Source organism: Apodemus sylvaticus, chromosome 6 (assembly GCF_947179515.1).
Source record: "Apodemus sylvaticus chromosome 6, mApoSyl1.1, whole genome shotgun sequence".
In the NCBI taxonomy this organism is placed as follows: domain Eukaryota; kingdom Metazoa; phylum Chordata; class Mammalia; order Rodentia; family Muridae; genus Apodemus; species Apodemus sylvaticus.
In genome coordinates, this window is record NC_067477.1 from 52,691,760 (window position 1) to 52,713,550 (window position 21,791).

At 42.8% G+C, this 21,791-nt stretch overlaps 2 protein-coding genes and 1 long non-coding RNA gene across 7 annotated transcripts in view; 2 read left to right on the forward strand and 1 right to left on the reverse strand.

The window, feature by feature from the left end:
• Map4k5 (mitogen-activated protein kinase kinase kinase kinase 5) overlaps window positions 1-8,266 on the forward strand; it is an 88,303-nt gene extending 80,037 nt beyond the window's left edge. Inside the window, exons 28-31 of one of the 2 annotated variants that reach the window (XM_052185725.1) lie at window positions 152-244; window positions 2,872-2,942; window positions 4,940-4,995; window positions 6,672-8,266. In XM_052185725.1, coding sequence (XP_052041685.1) covers window positions 152-244; window positions 2,872-2,942; window positions 4,940-4,995; window positions 6,672-6,759 — 308 coding nt within the window. In that variant the 3' untranslated portion in view covers window positions 6,760-8,266. The remainder of the gene's footprint in view (window positions 1-151; window positions 245-2,871; window positions 2,943-4,939; window positions 4,996-6,671) is intronic. The other variant, XM_052185727.1, reaches the window with a different exon arrangement.
• Window positions 227-9,342, reverse strand: LOC127687273 (uncharacterized). The gene is made up of 3 exons (XR_007978359.1): window positions 9,203-9,342; window positions 2,569-2,712; window positions 227-320 (listed from the first exon to the last, which is right to left on the reverse strand). It is a non-coding gene; the product is annotated as an uncharacterized LOC127687273 (long non-coding RNA).
• An 11,433-nt stretch (window positions 9,343-20,775) lies between these two features.
• Window positions 20,776-21,791, forward strand: part of Cdkl1 (cyclin dependent kinase like 1) — a 45,470-nt gene continuing 44,454 nt past the window's right edge. Inside the window, exon 1 of one of the 4 annotated variants that reach the window (XR_007978360.1) lies at window positions 20,776-21,187. The gene's annotated coding sequence lies outside the window, so the exon portion shown is untranslated. Of the gene's footprint in view, window positions 21,197-21,377; window positions 21,448-21,791 lie in introns of those variants that run through there. The other 3 variants (XM_052185733.1, XM_052185731.1, XM_052185732.1) reach the window with 3 other exon arrangements.

Here is a 21,791-nt window from a genome sequence, read left to right on the forward strand (position 1 = left end):
TAAAACAGATTAATGGTGATTTGTTACTATGCATACCAAACCAAGATAAACCTTTGAACTTTGTTAAGAATATTATTTAGTACCCATATAAAATGCATCATATTTAAGAAATTTCCATCTCCAGTCTTGACTTTTTTTAATTTCTTTTAAGAATTTGTAAAAATTGTAAATCTACAAGGAAAGCTGAAGTCCAGTAAGAGGCTGGCATCTGAGCTCAGTTTTGACTTCCGCATCGAGTCTGTAGGTGAGTCCCCTCCGGTCGCTGGCCTGGGTGACGGTGGCTGGGATGTGTAGAGCAGCAGCTGTCTCATGGCTCTGCGCTGAGAGAAACGGTCATTGCACCAACCAGTCCGTGTGGCGAGTGCTTTCTAAGTTTTCAACTAATTTCATTTTGGTTTCTTTTTTTTATTTTATCAATTTCATACATGTAATTCACATTGATCATTATCCCGTCCCTGGGTATTGGTTTTTAAATATGCTCAATATTTCCAGTGTTGTACCAAGTGGATTATACTTCTCCCAGCTCTTCCCACATCATGCAGGTTCTTGTGTCAAGTGACCACTGTGTCAGGCACACTGTAATTCTTTAGCACTAGAATCTAGCTTCTGTATGTTGGTGGCTGCTGTGTTAGATCGTTTCTATATCAATAGTAAGTTTGGGGCTGAAGTGATGCTTCCAAGGATAAAAGCAGACTTCAGTTCCTCTACTCCACCACACATGGCTGCTCACGACTGTCTATGACTCCAGTTCCAGAGGACTAATTACCTATTCTGGCCTCCAAGGACCCTGCACATATGGCAATACACAGACATGCATGCAGGCAACCCATACACATAAAATAAAAAGTACCTCTGTGAGCTGGAGAGATGTCTCAGCACTTAAGAGCACTTCTTGCTCTTGCAGAGGACCTGAGTTCAGGCTGTGCTCATATTATAGCTCACAGCCATCCACACCACCAGTTCTTAAGGGTCCAACAGGTACACATATGGTGCACACACATGAATGTAGTATGTGGTACACATACATGAATATAGTATGTAGTATGTGGTACACATGCATGAATATAGTATGTAGTATGTGGTACACATGCATGAATGTAGGCAAAACATTCACAATATGGGCAGTGGTGGCACATGCCTTTAGTCCCAGCACTTGGGAGGCAGAAGCAGGTAGATCTCTGAGTTTGAGGCCAGGCCAGCCTGGTCTACAAAGTGAGTTCCAGAACAGCCCAAGCTGCTGCCCAAAGAAACCCTGTCTCAAAAAATCAAAACAAACAAACAATAAATTCACAAACATAAAATGAAAGTAAATCTTTTTTAAAAATTAAAAACAAATAGTAAGTTTCCTTAAGGCTGTAGAAAGGAATGTGTCATTTTCGTCTGCTTCCTTGTTAATATTTTACTTTATATTGCTCATTAATTTTATGATTCTTTTTAAAGCATTATAGGGTTGGGTGTGGTGGTGCAGGCTTTTAAACCGCAGCACTTGGGTAGCAGAGGTAATTGGTTCCCTATGAGTTTGAGGTTTCAGGCCAGCCTGGTCTACAGAGCAAGATGGAAGCCAGACTCGTAGTGAGACTCAGTTTCAAACAACAATGGAATTTCCACTTCCATCTTTTTTGTTGAAGCAGAAAACCTAAGCTATCTAAAGAGTCAGAGAAAAGGGATTTTGGAAGCTTGTTTCTTCCTTACCTGTTATACACCATGTATAGCATGTCAGGCGCTAGGACCTAATGTCCTCAAGGACTGTGGCGGAGATCCTCCCAGCCTCTTAGCTGAGACATGCTGATGTCATATGTGCCCCATTGTCTGGAAGATTTTTATTATTGCACAGAAGTCTCCTCCTAGATGGCCATCACCTCATTTCAATAAACATTAAAATGGTGACAAGGATCCTCTCAGAGGCTCCTCAAATCATGTTTCAAAAACTAGACAAGTGACTGGATTCCTCATTTGTCACATCTAGTGAAGCATGTGATCTGTCATCGTCACATACTTGTGTCTCTATTAGGCTGAGTTATGGCCCAGACATTCTCACACTAACCGTGTCCTTATTATTCTAATGAGAAGCACATAGCCCATGCTTGTCTGGCACGTCCAGACCCTCAATCTGCTCCCTAGCACAAGGAAAAAGGAATGTAATTTTGACTCTTTTCCACCATTATGTTATTTATGGTTTTCTAATTCTAGTTACAAGAATAGTCAGTAAAATACTCAGGTACTTATTTAGTGACTGACTGAGGTCATAATATTCAATGTGATTAAATTTTGGGTTATGAAGTGGTTTTATTTTTCAAAATTAATTTTATAATATGAAAATATGAACATAAAAGTTACCTGCTCGACAGCTGCTTGAGTAACTTCTAAATCCAAAACCCAATGCATGTTGTTTTTACTGTTTTAATCACTTAAAACAGAAGATCCAGCCCATGGTTGAGGAATGTCTGCAACATACATCTTTGGGGCTGTATAACTGTCTCAGTAAGGTACTTGAGCTTAGTCACAAAAATGTTGAGCAGTCAAGGTCTAGACAGTGGAATTTTGCCCCGAGCACTTGAAAAGCCTTACATTATCATTTGTTGAAAAGTCAGGGAGGCGCTGGAAAGATGGCTCAGGGTTGCAGAACACAGGCTGCAACCAGAGTTCCCCATTGTCGCTTTTAGCCGTAACTCCAGGTCCACGGGGTCCCTTGCCTCTGGTCTCTTTAGACACCTGCATGCACGCACATCACACACACAAACGTATACACAATTGAAAGGAATCAAAGTAAATCTTTTCTTTAAAAAAGAAAAACAAAAAACAAAACCAAAAAGCCAGAGCCGCCTGGGGACCTCCGCTGTGCATCCGTTACATCTCCCTCCTCTTTCCCAGTGTGCCTTCAGGACAGTGTGTTGGCTTTCTGGAAACATGGGATGCAGGGTAAAAGCTTCAAATCAGATGAGGTAAGTTTGCACAGATGACCTCTGTTGATTCCTACACCAGATTTTTAATGGTAAAATGTTTAGTTTTTTTTTGTTTTTTTTTTTTTTTTCATTTCCTCTCTGAGACCCATGGCTTTGCCTTGGGCCTTTGATGCCATAAGTTGGCAGGATGTGCATCTGTGTTCTCTCTTCGTATATGTTCACTTTGATACTTTGGTTTTAAATTCAGATTCACAGTAGCCACGAGGAACTCCTAAATGTTTGTATAACTTCATTCCTTGATTTTGTAATTTGTAAATATAGTTGCTAGCATTGCTTCATTTTTCAAAATTTAGTGAATATTTTTCATAAATACTTGTTATAAATAATATTTAAGACCTATTATGTTCCGGGCAGTTTACAAATATTAGCACATTTAAGGCTCAAAATGATTTAGTGAGGTAGGCACATGACTAGTTAGATGGCAGAGCCTAGGTGAGGAAGGTCTTCAAGCATAATTTTCAGCTGAGGTGATCGAGGTGATGGGGTGCCTTGTGTGGGGGTGGGGTGGGGGTTGGCTCCCTCCCTGAGGGACACACAGCACCCTGGTGGAAGCATTTCCCAGTTGTCGAGTTTTCTACACCAGAAGCCTATAAATCTGTAGAACTGCCTGAAAGTATGGGATCTTCTTGGCTTTTAAATTTAGTTTATCTATACCCATATTTATATTTAAATAAATATTTATATTTCTACGAAAAAATGTTATAAACCAGTGATCGTTGGTGTGTTGGTTTATTTACTGACCCAGGTCACTAAATGTCACCAGGACCCAGTATTTAATGAAGTCTGTAGTCCTGCTCACTGCCTCGGCGCTAATTATTCTGTTGTTTTGTATTCAAGCCAGGCCTTCCCTAGAGTCCATGCACACGGCCAGCACACCCAGTGTGCTCGCTGTTCTCACGCTCTGCACTGTGTCATTTCCATATTTGGGGAAACTCAAACCCAGGATCTTGGGCATGCGAGGAAGGGGCTTTCTGCTAACCCATGTGCCCAGCCATATAGCTGCATGTAACGCATCTCACTGTAACTACTCTCCGCACCTCTGTCTTCCTCTGGTACTCTCATCCTTGGACGTACACCTAGTTGAAGTTTAACTTTTGCCATAAAGTAACATTACACAGTAATTTAGAGTACTTCAATTTCATACCAGGAAAATTAGCCCCCTGCAGTATACAGCTCCAAAATTGTTTGCAGATTGACATTCATTATGTCTTTCCAGATAGGCTACAAGTTCCAGTTAGCAGACTTTTTACACTAATCATAGCAATCTTAATTTGAGTTCCCCAAGAGCCAGACCCAAGTGGACATACTTTATCTAGGAAGAGATTCTAGAAAACAAGTGATGTAATAAGACACATAAAAATAGAAAGGGGGGAACATCAAAAGCAAATTCACATAAGTGGACAGCTGTCTGCTGGGCAGCAGGGCTCAGGTAGGGAGCACCAGTAATGCTGACCACACCTTAGAGGCGACTCAGAGAAGAGGGAGGTGGGGTTTTGCGCCATTTTGGATAGGGGCAGTACCACAGTCCCTACTCTGTGGGAAGGTCTTGTGCATGGTGGTACAGCTCTGGTGGTACAGCAGGTGTCATCTAACACTGGGTGACCGCCAGGCACTGGGGAAGAGCAACAGGGTTCCCCATAGCACCGCACTGGCACTGGCACAGAAGGCTTACCTTCTTGTAACTTTAACCTCTCTGGCCTGGGGTTTTTCTTTCCCAACAATAAAAGAATTCAAATGCATATCACTCAGAGTTCTTACAGAAAGCAGCTGACCCAGACTAAATGCCCTGTAAATACTGGCCCATTTCTACTGATAGGCAGTCAAAAAACAAACTTATTGAAATATATTTTATTTGGGGGCATTATACCTTTGAAAAATTATTTATTCCCTTTCATTGGGATATTTAAGTGATTGTTAAATTACTGTGTAAGCAATACCAGGGCCATAGTGTTACTGAAGGTTATTTTCATCCACAGGTTACCCAGGAAATTTCAGATGAAACCAGAGTTTTCCGCCTGCTGGGATCAGACAGGTTGGTTGTATTAATTTAATTATGTAAAAGTAGCAGCGATCAAACTCTTGACAAAACTGTCAGCCCATGTCGGGTTGCAATCAGAATTCTTGGAGGGCTCATCAACTTAGAGATGATTGTATTGAGAGAGTAAGTAATGTTTAGTTTGTTGGGTTACCAGTCTCTTCAGGGTGAGAGTTGTGCTTTGAGAGACAGTTATACTCAGCCAAGACAAAATGTGGAGAGGAGTGCTCACACCCATTTGACTGTAACACGACTTCACATCCCTTTATTCCCACTCTGTCTTCCTGGTGTGTTTATTTCTAATAAGTATTACACAAACCTTTGGATGTTAGTTTTGTGTCATAAAAAGCTCACCTCACCTGGAGAGCATCCTTACCATAAGGCCTTAGGCAGTCCCATCAGACATTGCTTACGTGTTAGGTGTGTGAGGAAGGAGCATGATCATGGAGTTAGTAACTCCTTGAAAGGAAGCCATAGGAGAAAGGAGTTTCTGAAAATGGTGGTTACCTCAGTGAAGATGAAAGGCAACCCTCGGGCATGCTGGTAAGTACTGTGGTGGGAAACCAGGAGGACTGCAGCGGGAACTGGAGAGTCATCTCCTGCTGGAGGGCTGCGGTGAAGGGTGGGTCTGTAACTCAGATGCTGTGGAGTATGACACCTCATGGCTGCTGCATTCCTCTCCTGCCCTTTGCCCAGACTCTCCTCCTTTCCTGAATGAACTTTGTAATGTCACATTATTCTGCCACAATTTCCTCTAAAATTTCATTTTCAGACTGTGACTTCCTCAGCTCATCTTGTTTGGGCCTCCCCGTGGTTCTTCTGTACATATGCACATACGTTTCTATAGTTCGTTTTCTTTCTTTTTTTTTTTTTAACATCTTAGTGTGTCTGTGTGTCCACATGTGGAGATCAGAGAATAGTTTATAAGAACTGGTTCTTTCTACCATGTTGGTCTGAAGAATAAAACTTAGGTAGTTGGATGCCTCAGCAAGTCCCCTTGCCTGCTTATATATTAATGGTACTTAACTCTTGGAGATAGGTAATTTTATTTTTCCTTCTACATTTCCACAGTGCATAAGGTATGTTTTTATTGCATAAAATTCACACAAAAAAATTCAGTATCTGTGAACTGTCTCTTCCCTTTGCCCTCTAGACTTCCTTCTCTGTGAGAATTGTATTGTATTCTGTTCTTAAACCTCCCGTCACAGTTCAGATGCTGTGGGTTAGCTCTTGAGGGCCCACCCACCCCTCTTTCTTTCAGTCCTGAAGCTTGTCCTGTCTTCACTCCTGGGAAAGGCAGAGGTGCAGCAGGCAGCACTCTGTCCTTTGTTCTAAACTGTTTGTCTTCGGGGGCCCTGTGCGGGTCCCAGGTCGTCCCAGGGCCCTGTTTGTCCTCTAGCCCTTCTCCTCTTGGTATAGACTCCTGAAGCATTTGTCACCACTGCTGTTGACATAGTAAGCAAATGTGGGTTCAGTTGGAATAAGGTGAGATTGTCCCCAACCATGTCAATTCTTTATATAAAACAACTCTGTTCAGCTGTGCCTGAAGTTCTGGAGCGTGCTAATGACCGTGGCTGTGCCTCTGACTGTCATGTAAGTCTGTGGACAGAGCTGGTACTGTTGGCTTTGTGGATGCCATATGAATACTTAAGCTTTTCCTTGGTTTCTTTTAGGGTTGTTGTTTTGGAAAGCAGGCCGACAGAAAACCCCACAGCACACAGCAATCTCTACATCCTGGCTGGCCATGAAAACAGTTACTAAGCAACGGAGATGAATTCCAAGGGACGAGAAGAATGAACATGTTCCACTGACAGCAGGCGTGTTTCGGGGGATTCAGTGCGGACTGCGTATGACTTGCTTTAATTGTTGTGGGTTTTATATCACATGAACTGTACATTAGGATAGAATTCAGTATTTTCTGTAGCTGGAAACAGCTAGTCAATCTCTTGCCACTGTGTGGTGGTTATATCAAGTTTGCTTAATAAAAGCTATGAGACAAATAGTCCTCTAGTTCCAAGAAACACAGTCCTTTTTAAAAAACAATGTTTGTAACAAGGTGCCATGGTGTTTTTAAATAAGTCATGTGATTACACTGAGGGAGTTTAGTGAGCATTATATCATTTTATACCATGTCTTTCCCCTTCTTAGTGAACATAATTTGATAAGTTATCAAACAAGCCTTTCACTTTGACATTGGCCGTTCTGTATGTTTTTGTAAGATAGAATATTTAAACCTTATTTATTAACCTCTTGCTGGAATGGTGTAATGTTTCTAACTGTTAGCAAAGGAAGGTTGCAGAGCAGCTGAAATTTTTTATAATGTGTGAAAATTTTGTTTACCTTACGGAGTAGTGCTTTAGGGGTTACTGGCAGTGTGTGGGAATCCAGCACATGCAGTTTCTTTTAACAAAATATTTTATGACACAGTTTCATGCAGGGTTGCCTTAAAGGGAATTTGTTTTCAACTACAGATGGTTGTAAGGGCTCGTGCAGAAATACTGATGGTGGACAAAAAGCCTTAGCAGGGATATGTAGTGTCTAGGTATGATGACCGTATTTTTGACAAGCAGTATAATATACCTGTGATTTTGTTTTTTACATTAGGGATAATGCATAAGAAATTAATCTTCATATATATCATGATCCCTAATGTTTGGGAGAAAAGTATTTAACTGCCCATATTATGTATTTTACTTATATTATGCCAAGGGGGGAATCTGCAAAGTAATTGCACGTGTAATCTTGGGGTTTTCACATACATAGGTATTCATTGTGAGTAGGTTTAAGAGGGAGGAAAAAACCACTTTAAGTGAAATTGAAGTTTCTGATGGGATAGTATAGATAAATGATGTTGTTTTTATATTTTTTAAAAAGCCAGTATACTAAAATTAAAAAAGGATAGGGCTGTCTTTTAGTTTTTCTTTTACAATTCTTTGTATTCAGAATTGATGTGTTCTATTGGTACCAGCTATCTTAATTCATTTGTTAGGAACAGTTAGCATTGAGGTGGTGAACAGGGGCTAAGAGTAGCAAGCCATAGAAGTAGTCTGACCGGACACTTGACAGGAAAACAGTGTACTATCTCATCTTCAGCAGTTTTATAAAGTACATGTTATCATCTCCACTCTCCAAATGAGGAAATAAGAGTTTAACAGAGTTTAGCAACTTACCCATTACATACTGGTTAGTTCTTGAGCCAGACAAGAGTCCCCTGACTCTCCTCTTTTCACTATGCAATATACAAGTAATAAAATGTTACACAAATGAACTATAAAGTATTTGTTCTTTAAAGTGCACATACTGGGGTGGGAGCAGCAAGATGCTCACTGGATGGAGGTCCTTGTCATGCAAACCTGACTGCCACCTAACTTTGGTCCCCTGAACCCACCCATGTGAAGGTGGAGGGAGAAAGAATTGACTCCACAGTGTTGTCATCTGACCCCCACGTGTGTGTGCCTGCACACACACACACACACACACACAATGGTCAATAGAATCCACAGTGGCTGTTTACACGGGATGTGTTAAGCGGGTCATCTCACAAGGAGTGCCGTATGCACCAGATGGCAGAAGGGTAAGCCTCAAACTCGGAAAAGTTCAAAGACTGCGTCCACTTTTTCTCACAACCCTCAGCAGCCACCCAGTCACGCTGTACCAGCCACCACGAGTGAAAAGACCTCAGTAAGGTCCTGGTGTCCAAGGCATCCTGCTAATAAGCTGTGTGGCTAGAAAACATTACGGTAAAAGTGGAAGCTGCGCTGTGCCCAGAGCTTGCAGTCAGTCCTCTGTCCCTTGCTGTGAAAAGTGAGCAGTCAGTTGAGCCTTACAGACACGAAGGCAAGGGGAGGGGAGGGCTCTTGAAACAAACTGGCGGGATAACAAAGGATGGAAGATCACAGGAAGATGGCCGTGACTGTGAGCAAGCACTTCAGGAACTTTTAGAATATGAATAGTTCAAGTTGAAAATTTAGAATATAAAATTAAGAAAGTTTCTCAGGAAATACGTTGGCAAATAATGTAAATATGGAAGAATTAAAGTTAAGAAATTTAAAGGGAACAAGGAGATGACATAATTAGATTTGAATTTCACAACATTTTTAAAACAGAAAGGTAAGAAAATAGCTCAGGAGGCTCAACACCCAATCTCAGAGTTTAAGAAAAAAAATCATAAATTGCATAGTTAACCAGGTATGTTGATCTATACCTCTAATCCAGCAGTCAGGAAACTGAAGCAGATCATGAGTCTTCTGAGGCTAGCCCAGACTATACAAACAAGACCGTGATGCATTTCAAGAAAAGTATCCCAATATTGAAGAACATTAGGTTCTAGATCAAAGAGTGTAAATTCTGAAAGTTAAACGCCGAAGTATGCACATATACACATACACACCCACATACAGAGAGGGGGAGTCAGAGATATGGGCACATACCACACAAATGGAATGTAATGAAAAATACTGGAGGAAGTGAGCATGATCAAAACACATGAAACTTGGAACTCAAAGATCTAATAAAAACAAACACCAGATCACATCATTAATTTCAAGGATACTAGCATGATAGTTACATAGCAAGGAATACAAACTGGTACCTTCAGGTATCAACAGAAGCCATGCCTTCAGATAAAGGACCTGCAACCACACATAGCTTCAGCCACCCGATCTGTCACTTAGACACCGAAAGCATAGGTTGGAGAAGTGACAGCCTCTTCAACCAATGGCACTGAGCTATCACATGCTAGATTCTTACCTCTGCCCTGTCTAACAGTCAGTTCAAAATGGACCAAAGGCCTGAATCTTTGAAACTTCGAAGGAAAATGTAGAGAACACGCTTCAGTGCACAGGCATAGGGAAGGATATGAAAGGATTCCAGCTGCGCAAGAAGCAATAGAGTTGGTAAGTGGAGTGAAATAAAAAGCCTTCCGTGCAGCCAAGGAAGTGATGAAGAAACCATGCACAACAGGAGAAACCTTTGCTAGCTCCACCTCCAGTGGGTTAGTGTGTAGAATATGAGGGCCTTGGACGCCCAGAAAGCTCATCCAGTTGAGACGGGGACAAATAACAGACAGTTCTTAACAGAAGAAAACACAAGAACAAACATCCTATCAGAGAAAAGCAAGTCAAAACCACACTGAGGACTGGAGAGAAGGCTCAGCAGCTCAGAGCACTTGCTGCTCTTTCAAAGAACCTGGGTTTGATTCCCAGCACCCACATCAGGGCTCACAACCATCAGTAACCCCGGTTCAGGGGATATAACTCAGGTTATATGTACAGGCGAAACATGAATACACAGAAAGCAAAATAAACCGTAAAATGTGCACATTGGAATGCTGTCTTCCTCAGTGTGTGTGGCTATCAGGAGCCACTCTGCTGAGCATCTAGAGGGTCTGCCATGAAACCTTACACAGTTACAGCCACTACACAAATCATGGCGCCTCCCCATGAAACCTTACACAGTTACAGCCACTACACAAATCATGGTGCCTCCCCAAGAAACCCTTACACAGTTACAGCCACTACACAAATCATGGCACCTCCCCATGAAACCCTTATACAGTTACAGCCACTACACAAATCATGGCACCTCCCCATGAAACCCTTACACAGTTACAGCCACTACACAAATCATGGTGCCTCCTCCAAATGCTGATGTTAGAACCACTGTATGGTTCCACTCTATTGCTGGGTGTACATACAAAAGGCAGATTACCTCAGAATTAATATGTAATTGTGACACTGTTCACAAGGACCAAGTTACAGATTCAGCCCACGACTACCATGGAAAAACAGATGTAGTATGTGTACACATAGAGTTCTAGTTTGTCATAAGATTGAAATTATATCATGTTTCTGAAAGTCTATGAAGCTAAAAATCACCATATTAAGCAAAAATATACCAGAAATGAGACTGTTCAGGTAAAAACCCTGACAGTACCTGGCACGTGTAGGTGCCGGGGCTGTTAGCAGCTCCTCTCTCTAACCCCTTTCTGATGCCTACAGCCAGGCTCTTCATATAGGTGGGTGAGGAGCAATTTAAGAACCTCAGAAAGGCTCATAGCTTCACCAAGTTCCACATGTAACATTAAGTCCTCATCTTTAAAAAGTGCAAATACCTAAGAGAGAATGGCGCCTGAGTAGTTATGAATTCATACAAGGCTTAGTGGTGCAGAAAGGACCTGCAAGGACAGTCCTCCACGGAGTCATACACAGCAGGAGGAAAGATATCATCTGCACTGATGACATCAACATAGCCTAAGAAACTATAAAGCACTGCCTCGTGACACTTTTAACAATAAAACCCTTACCACACGTGACAGTGGCAGAGGTCCTTTGCCAAGTCAATCCCATGCTCCGCAGTAACTTCAACAAGCACAGTGCCTAGCAAAATCTGGAAACAAACGACACTGAATTTAGGCTCCATGACTTCCATTCTGGTGGTAGTTCTCAAGTCCATCTTCCTGGAGTGTCTGCTTCACTGTGATTGTCTTGTAAAGACTTAAAGTCACACGGAGCCCAGCATGGTTACCATGGCTCTACCAGGCCTGGTCCTTCTCCACCCCCACCCCCCTGCCTTGCTAAAAAACCGTTAGGTTACAGGTAGAAGCTAGAAACCACCGTCTGTTCAGCCACTTCCTCCTCCTGAGGCTGACCGCCAAGGTCCAGCAATCATTAGGTGACTCCCCTTTGGATCGACTAATTATTATGCCCAATTAAACACCTTGTTCTAGTACCAGGTTGTTCCCTTTCCCTTTATAGACTGCCATTTGCCTATGGGCCACATCTCTCTATTTAGAGGCCTCCTTTGTCCTCTGCAACAAACACACCCACCCCTCTTCCTTGCCCCTTATCTCTGCCCTCTGTCTCATGGCTTTGTCCCTTATCTCTGCCCTCTGTCTCTCTGGGGAAAATAAATTGCTTTTTGTGCTGAGAACTTGGTCTTGGGGTGTCTTGAGTCAGTTTCCAAGGTTCCTTTACAACATCTTTTATGAAGATACAAGGGAACACTGGTTGTTTTTGTCTAAAATGTATAAAGCCAACCTCTGAAGCTTTCTGCTTCTTTGTACTCTTTCTTAGATCAGAAATATTCTAGAACCACTAATACTTTTAACATATATCTTAAAATTAATTATGTCTCATGTCTTTAATCCCACCACACATGGGAAGCAGAGGCAGGCGGATCTCTGTAAGTTTGAGGCCCACCTAGTCTACTAAGTAAGTTTTAGGATAGCTAGGGCCATTACACAGACAGAAAAACCTTATCTTGGATAGATAAATAAATAAATAAATAAGCCAATCAGCTTTGAAGAGCATAAGCAATTACTCAACCTATATTTGTGTGTGTGTGTGTGTGTGTTGTGTGTTATGTGTTATGTGCATAGGTACGTGAGTGGAGATTGGCCTCTATTCCTCTATTGTTCTCCACCTTGTTTTTCCTTTTGAGAAGACATCTCTTATAGAATGAGGAACTCATAGTTTCAGCTTTGCTGGCTGGCTAGGAAGACTCAGGGAATCTGCCTGTCCCCCAGCCTCTCACCATGACCCCAGTTCTAGGGTTGCAGATAACACCCTGGGGCCCAGCTTTCACACACAGAGAAACTGGGTTCTGGTATTCTGTGCTGCTGGATGGAGAAGCTGCCGCCCCCAGAGGCTCCATGTGGACTATATAGAGGCAGAGATAGAGCGTACGCCCAAACAAGGAGGCATGGTTACTACATACATATGGTCAGGGTCTATGCTATACAGCTTGGTCGAGGAGACAGGTTTAATCAATCTCAGTAGGAGCAGTTTCTGTAGGGGAGCAGTCTTCAGGCCAGAAATACATACCCAGGGGTAGAAAGCTGAAGCCAACATGTTTTGCACATACTGCTCACATCCACACATAAACCAGAGGGAAGGCTTGGCCATTTGCCTCCAAGTCTCACCCTGGTGGGGGGGGAAGAAGCTTTGCGATGTTCACGTTGGTTTGAGGCTAGGGTCCTTGACATGGTTGCTCGTGTCAACAACACACATTCTCTCAGGACTTCCCTCTCTCAAGGCTTTCCTCCACTCCCCACACATTGTGGGGATTTCTTGGTAGATGGTTAAGAGTCTGCTGATGGCTTTTCCAGACATCACTTGATGCTCTTGCAGAGAACCCAGGTTCAAGTCCCAGCACCCACATGTGACTCACAACCATCCATAACTCCGGATCCAGGGGATTGAATGCCTTCTTGTGATCTACTTGGGCACCACGCACATGGTGTACATATAGGCAAGCAAAAACATACACACGCCAAGCAGTGGTGGCGCACGCCTGTAATCCCAGCACTCAGGAGGCAGAGGCAGGTGGATTTCTGAGTTCGAGGCCAGCCTGGTCTACAGAGTGAGTTCCAGGACAGTCAGGGCTACACAGAGAAACCCTGTCTTGAAAAAAAAAAAAACAAATCCAAAAAAGCAAACACACACACACATACACACAAATATTTAAGAAAAGCAAAGAAAGGTCTTAGAGCAGTGGTTCTGAATCTTCCTAACACTGTGACCCTTTAATACAGTTCCTCATGTCGTGGTGACCCCCCCCAACCATAAAGTTATTTTTGTTTCTATAACTAATTTTGCTAGTTATGAATCATAAATATTTTGGTAGATAGAGGTGTTCCAAAAGAGTTTCAACCACTGTCCTAGAGGAAGAGCTGCTTTGAAAGGACTGATTTCTATATTACATATAAAGGACTAAATCAGGTTTATCCGGGAGGTAAAACATCTTACTCAATTGTTGGCTGGGCCTGCATGTAAAGTCAAAGACATTTGGATCTTATAAACTTACATTGTTCTCCCAATACTTAAACTGACTCACTAGCCTTGCTCATATCAATGAACAAAAGAAGCATTTTCCCCTGCCTGGATCTGTAGTGTTTTTACAGGGACTGGTTAGGAAGACTGTGGCTGTAGCTTCTCTTCAGGTGGCTGCATGTTGAGATTTGACTATCAGGTCTACTCTAGTGTCAGAGTGTCGAGAAGTCCTGGAGGTCAAGGGCAGAAGACAATTCTCAAGATGTTCTTAGGTGTTCTGACTCCACTTGGAAACAGCACTGAGTTTGAACTTTGTTTCTACCCAGGTGGCGGAGTGACTGTCCCCTTCCACACCGATCTAAGGGCCTCAGCAACTGCTGTAGAGCAGACAACTACTTCTGCCTGTTTAGTAACTAGTAAAGCTGATGAATGCCTAAGGGGTTGGTGTATAGATTAGAGAAAACATGGGCACTGAGCCTAAGATGTTCGTGTACTCATAATAACGACTTTTTATGGGCCCCCAAAACAATTCCCTTTCCAAATTCACTTAAAGAGGGGGAAACAGATGTAAGCGATTTCCTCAAGCAGCCAAATAGTGTCATCTTCCAAAGTCTGTGGCTGAACTCTCTCCTCCTTATACGAAACAGAATTGAGGAAAACACTGCTAGTGTTGGTCCTAGGGTCAGCACTCAGACAAAGCAACATCATCCTGTCCAAATTGGTAGCGGTGGCTTCTGAGCGTTGAGAAGCAGCACATGGAGAGGCTGCTGAGGCACACGAGGAAGAGTGATAGCAAGGCTCATCTCCCAGGAAGGTCCAAAAGGAAGAAGGGCTATGTTACATTGCACAGGATAAAGCAGACCAATTGAATAACCCCAGTATCGACCGCATGCATTGGTATTGGCAAACAGGGAGGAAGGCTCTGGCCAGCATTCTAACACATATGTACATCCTATGATCTGTGTCTCCTGATTTACTCATCCTCTCTGACTCTGTTTTCTCCTCTAAATCCTCAGGATAATATTGTCTGTGACATGCTTACAAAAGGCTATTGAAAAATTACATTCAGCACAGTGCCTATCTTGAAGTAAGTGTTCAGCCGTTGGACACGGTTGATACTGTTGCCCAGGCAACAGTGATCGCCATGCCTGGGGTCAGACACCAGTAAGAAGGAGCAGTCCTAGTGCAGCTCCTTTGCACATGCTTGAAGAAACCCCACATACCAGGCCATCTCTTGGCTTTCTGAGAGCGCCAACCTGGAAGTTACACTTTGCTATGGAAACCAGTTCTGCACTTGCCAACTGAAAGGGCCAACTGATTTGACAGCCTGCGCCCATAGCATCTTCTTCTGTGGTGACATGAGCTGTTGGTGTCCCTTTCCAAGTTGTCCTCTGATATTTTGCTCTAATTTCTCTCCAAACAAATCAACTCAGCTGGAAGTCACACTAGCTTTCTGGTTCACTGCCTTCTGAGGCCTAAGAACCCAGAATACTGCCTCGCACTCTAGCTACCACTGGATCTGGCACTGAACCACAATCCTTGGGCACTGAACCTTGTGGAGTCCATAAAGTTAATTTTCCAAACAAACTTTATTTAACCTGATATGAACTTTCTACAAGGTAGTTCTGGAAAAATTCACATTGACAGCCTCACTTCGTTTCAAAGTCTTTTCTTAATTGTCAAAAAGAAACATTTACCCACACATCTATATTATGGGGCATAAAACCAATCCTAACATATTTCAAATCATTTAAATTATACAAAACCATTTCTCTGAAAACAATGGAATTCAACTGGAAATCAGTTACAGAAAGGTATTTGGAAAATTCTTAAATCACTGGAAATTAAACAACTTACTTAAATATAATCCTTAGGTCAAATATGAACTCAGGAGGGAAAGTAGAAAATATTGTGAACTGAACAAAAATAAAAATATAACTCATTAAGATTTCTATGATAGGGGGCTGGAGAGATGGTTCAGTGGTTAAAAGCACTGATTGCTCTTTCAGATGTTCTGAATTCAATTCCCAGCAACCACATGGTGGCTCACAACCATCTGTAATTGAATCCGGTGCCCTCTTTTGGTGTGTCTGAAGACAGCTACAGTGTACTTACATATATAAAATAAATTAATCTTTAAAAGTATTTTTAAAAAAAGGTTTGTGTGATGTCTACACAATGGCTTGGAGGGATGACATTAAAATCATATTTAAAACAAAGAAATGCCTAAAATCAATGATGTAAGTTTCCATCTATTAAAAAAACCAAAACAGAAAACTGCCAAAAGCAACACAAAAAGTGGAAGAGATGAAATCAATAAATTAAAACACAGAAAACAAAGAAACCAATTAAGTAAATAAAATCAACAAGCCAAACTAATTAGAGAAAACATTTACCAATATCAAGAATAAAACAAAGCCTGGCATGATGGCACAAGTCTATAAAGCCTTAGGAGTCTGAAAACTGAGGCAGGAGGATTACAACTCTCAAGACTAGCTGGGTACCACAGTGAGACAAGAACTCCAACAAACAACAAAAAGTCAGAACTAGAGCATCACTATAGATCCGAGAACATCACTATAGATAAGAGAACAACACTATAGATCTGAGTACATCACTATATATCTAACAGACAACACTGTAATGTGCAAGTATTGGACAACCGAATCCAATAAATTCATTTATCTAGGTGAAGTAAACAAATTCACTGAACCAAAGAAACTAACAAAGCTCTCTCAAAAAGAAATAGATGTCCTTAATGGTCCTCTAATTTCTTAAGGAAATTGAATTTGTAATTAAAACTATTTTAATAAAGAAAACTCTAGGCTTATGTGGAGTTACTACACACTTAGAAGAATGCAGAATATCAGCCAAAAGTAGATATCTTTTAAATATAAATAAATAAATAAATAAATAAATAAATAAATAAATAAAATTACAAAACTACAGATCAGTGTATGTCAAAAAGCAAAAATGTCTAGCAATGGAGGTAGAAGGTCACTCAGCAGTCAAAGGCAATCACTGCTCTTGCAGAGAACCAAGTTCTCTGCACCTACCTGATGCTCACAAACTATCTCCAGCTCCAGGGGATCCAACGCCCTCCTCTGACTTCCTTGGGGACCAAACATGCATATGACGCACATACCATACGTGCAGGTAAAACACTAACACATAAAATAAAGACGAATGTCTTTTAAAAAGTATAACAACCAAAATTAAATATTGCTGATCTAACCCAGCAGTGTCTCAGAGCGACGGAGCACAAGGATCTATCCAAGGAATCAAAGGTTGGCTTGGTATTTTACAAGTCAGTGTCATTCAGTATGCCAACAGACTTAAGAAAGAAAAATCATGGACTGGAGAGATGGCTCAGCGGTTAAGAGCACTGACTGCTCTTCCAGAGGTCCTGAGTTCAATTCCCAGCAACCACATTGTGGCTCACAACCATCTGTAATGGGATCTGATGCCCTCTTCTGGTGTGACTGAAGACACAGTGTACTCGCATACATTAAGGAAAGGAAGGAAGGAAGGAAGGAAGGAAGGAAGGAAGGAAGGAAGGAAGGAAGGAAGGAAGGAAGGAAGAAAGGAAGGAAGAAAGGAAGGAAGAAAGGAAAGAAAAGAAAAGAAAAATTATACAATCATCTCAATAGGTAAGGCTGGGGGTGGGAAGTAGTTCAGTGGCTAAGGGGCTGCCATGAGGCATGGGGACCTGCGTTTGGAGCCCGGGAAAGCACATGAGTGCTAGGTGTTCTTAGCAGGCCTGGATTTCCAGCCTTGAAAGGTTGGCGCTCCGCAGAGCAAGCGGCAGTGAGACTGGCTGTGGGGGTGCGTTCCTCCTTTGACTGAGGGAGCCTGCCTCAGAGAACAAGATCGGAGAGCCATGGAAAGTGATTCCGGACCTCAGGCCTCTATATGTATTAATACACGTGTGTACCTGCACACATGCAAAGGTGCGACATACTATGCACACATGAGGAAAAAGAAATTGAAGAAAAGAACTTGGTAAGTTCTGCACTTGATGGAGATTTAAAAACAAAAGGAAATCAATTCTTGCTATCTAAGGAAACAGGAATTAAAGAGAGCTTATCAACATTCTAAAAAGGTAGTTCTCATTTTGCACAACAAATCACCCAGAGCAAAACAAGCGACATTTGTCTGCCAGGCCAGGTATCCAGATCTGGCTCAGGTGGCTCCTCTGGCCCTCCTTTCCACGGGTTGAACAGAATTTGTCGGTGGAGTATGGAGACCACCTTCCTGTCTCACTCACAGGGATGCCGAGAAGACTTACTTTCTTAGTTCTTCCCTGCCTCTTGGCCTGTGGAGTACTCACAGCTTTCCTCAGAGCAGCGAGGAGGGCACGCAAGGCAGAGTTACAATCTCCTAAGTGACATTCCATCACTTTGCATGTTTGAGTCCATAAAGGTAAGTCGCTAGGCAGACATACCCTCTGGGGCCTTCTTTCTCAAATGGCAGACTGCATAATCAAGTGGGGCTATCAAGAAAAAAACTGGAAATAGTGAAAAATTTCCAAATATGAAAGGTTCATTCGAAATCAAACAAGTCACAAGTTCTCGAGGTTTCTGAGCGTGTCCGACTGGGATGGATGCTGTAATTTCATTGCAGCCTTTGCTTGCTCTGAACACACCACGTGCACTCTGTTCACCCTGAATACACACACAGTGTGCACTGCCTTGCGAATACCTTCATTTGGCTCAGCAGGAAGCAGCACCTCCTGAAATGGCAGCCTTCTGCCAGCTTTAAGACTTCTGCATCTTACAAGCACAGCTGTTTCTATAAGCACTTCATGGCTTAACTGTGGAGAAACAAAGGTTTGCAATACTTTGCCTTCAGTCTGCTTTTTCTTCAGCCTGCAAGTATCCAAATACTATCTCCTTAGTTTGCATTGTTAGAACATTTGTTTTTTGTTTTTTTTTTTTCAAAATCGCTGTTTGAATTACTGACCTGATAAGTCTCTATTATTTAAAAAAAAAAAAAAAAAAGCCCATTAAATGAATTTTGGCTTGGGATTTAGAACAAATTTTCCAAGAATTTTTTAAATGTCTGTAAGTATACTGTGGCTGTTCTATATAGCATAGTTATACTGATTTGGTGCTGAGTGTGATAAAATCAAGGAATTGATCAACTCTGAAAAACAAAGATACTCTTGCAACATCAAATGTTCTTTATAGAAAGATAAACAATCATATTCATTTTGTTTTTAATAAGTGATAAAATTACATAGACACCAAAGAATGGTATGTATGAGAGAGAGAGAAAAACAGAGAGAGAGAGAGAGGGAGAGAGAGTGGTGTGTAGGGGGTGAGGTATTTTTTGAGACAGGATCTCACATAGACCAGGCTGGCTTGAACTGACTATGATGTCTGGAGATATGACTTTAAACTCCTGGTCCTTCTGCCTTTAGCTTCCAGGTTTTGGGTTCACAAGAAGATGTCACCATTCTCGAAGAATTGTTTTAAAATAATTTTTTTCAGGGCTGGAGAGATGGCTCAGTTGGTAAAAGCACCAACTGCACTTCCGAAAGTCATGAGTTCAAATCCCAGCAACCACATGGTGGCTCACAAGCATCCGTAAAGAGATCTGATGCCCTCGTCTGGTGTCTGAAGACAGCTACAGTGTACTTACATATAATACATAAATAAATCTTTAAAAAAATAATTTTTTTCATGATTTAATTTTAGAAAACATTTGACTTGTAAGCTTACTTTATATACCTATATACCTGAAGTCAGCTAAAAACTTCTCATGTTAAAAAGGACAGAGTGGGTCAAGCTTAGGAAGGCCTACAAGGGCCTAGCTGTTAGGAGGCAGGTCATTAAGGGTCCTCTTAAGAGGCTGCCTTCAGCAAGCGTAAGTAAATAAGTGACTAGATAATAGCCTGCAGTGTGCTTACTAGCATAAGATTGCTCTCAATAACAATGCAAGGAGCATGGCCTTGCCCTCACACTGAAGAACCTACCCAGTGAAAAGAGAAACTGATGAGAGAAATTAAAAGGTCCCTATTTGGTGGTCCCTATAGTCAACTCTCTTCAAAGGTGAAGGAGAACATTGTCGGTGACAGGGACAGTAACTACAACCCTGTCTCCCACTGGGGGCACCTACCCAGCGAGCACAGGGCCCTGCACTCCACCCTCAGTGTGGAAATTAATAATAAAATCACCATCTTATACTTAATTAAATCAACTAGAAGGTTTTTTTTGCCTTTTGCCATGTCCCAGGTGAGAACTGCGGCCCACTAGGGAAGAGGTGTTGGTGCCAAAGAACTTCCATAAGCCTCCTAGAATACTGAAGCAAGAACACATCTATAAGGAAAGGTTAAAAGTCAAATTCATGTTAAAACCATTAGAAGTCATTAACCATCATTTGAATGGTTAAAGTCAAAAGGACAGCAAGGGTGCGTGCGGAGCACTGGGAACATTGCAGGGGGGAAGGTAAAATGGAAAAGATAAACTCCATGTGCAACCCAGAGGTCTTCTGCTCAGTATTTCCCTAAGAAAAATGAAGACATTCTCTTCATAGTAAGGACCATGCATGGCGTCCATAGCGGCTTCATGTATAATCACCCCAAACTGAAACAATTCAGATCTTCTTCGACCAGGATTAAATAAACAAATACCAACCAGTACATTCAAACAACAGAATGCTACCCGGCTGTAAACAGGAAGACATTCTGATAAATGCAAGATGTGTGTGAATCTCAGATGCAGTGTGTGAAGTGAGAATCCGATTCTTAAAAGCCGTGCACTGTATGTTTCCATGTATACGAATTCTGGGAAAGGCAAAGCTATGGAGAAGACAAAAGTCCAAGTAGACATTCACATTTGCACGCGATTTCTGGGGAGGGTCCCAGACCACCACGAGTCCATCGCAGTACCTCATTATACCTCTGCCCTTTGCCAGGCAGCCGCCACGCCCTGCGTGCCCAGCCCAGCTTCCTCTTGAGCTCTGTGTACCTTTGTATCGCACGTTCCTTAGCCTGGGTTGGCCAGGTTCCACACTGTGCATTTTCCCTGCTGAAGTCCTACCGCCAGCGCACAAGCACCTCAGCGCCTAGCATAAGGGATGGAAGGGCTGACAAAATGTAGGGGCTATCTCTGTCCCGTCCTTATTTCGAGATTTTCTGCATCCATCAACTGCCACTGTCACTGTGCTGAAACAGGTTTAATGAGGAGGGGATTGGGGAACGAGTCAAGGCAATCAAGGCAAGCTCTGCACCGCCAGGACCCCACTACATGGGAAGGAAGGCCATCCCGCCTCCCTCTATTACCTCTCTCTCTCTCTCTCTCTCTCTCTCTCTCTCTCTCTCTCTCTCTGTCATTCATTTTTCGAAGCTGCAGCACTGAGCAGGACCCACGCAATTGCTGTCCTCCGGGGTTCACAGGCGAGGAAGGGACACCAAGGTATGTAAGGTATGGACCTGGCCACCCTAGCCCGAGTAGGCTGCTAGGTCAGCCTGGGTGCAGGCGTTCTCCCTGCAGACGCTCCATGCTGTGACTCTCACGACCTAAACCCTACGGAACCCTGCCAAGTGGCTGCGGGGACCGCAGGGCAGAGGGCGGCCCCGCCCAGCCGGCGCGGTTCCCATGGGGATCCCAGCAGCGACCCAGCGGAGCTGCTGGCTGTTGTGCTCCAGCTGGGCCGAGAGGCGCCTGGAGTCAGGGTGGGAGGTCCCCTGCAATCCCCGCGGTCCCCCGCAGTCCCCGCGGCCCGGTTGCCCAGCCGGTGTCCTCTTCCGGAGGGAAATGAGACCCGAAATTAGAACCGGGGAAGCCCTTCGCCTTCCCGGTGCTTCAGCCAGCTCAAGTGTCTTAGATCGTATGAACCATAACGTTAAAAAGATAGATTATCTTACAGCTCGGCTTGGTTTTGGATGCTGGCTACATCTTTAGCTTGAGGGAATGAAACAGACCACTGAAATTGGGTCACCCACGGCAGCCACCTGTAGGCTCTCAGCCTTGACCGCAATGTCATTGCTGGGTGGGGGTGGAGTCCACAGCTGGCTGG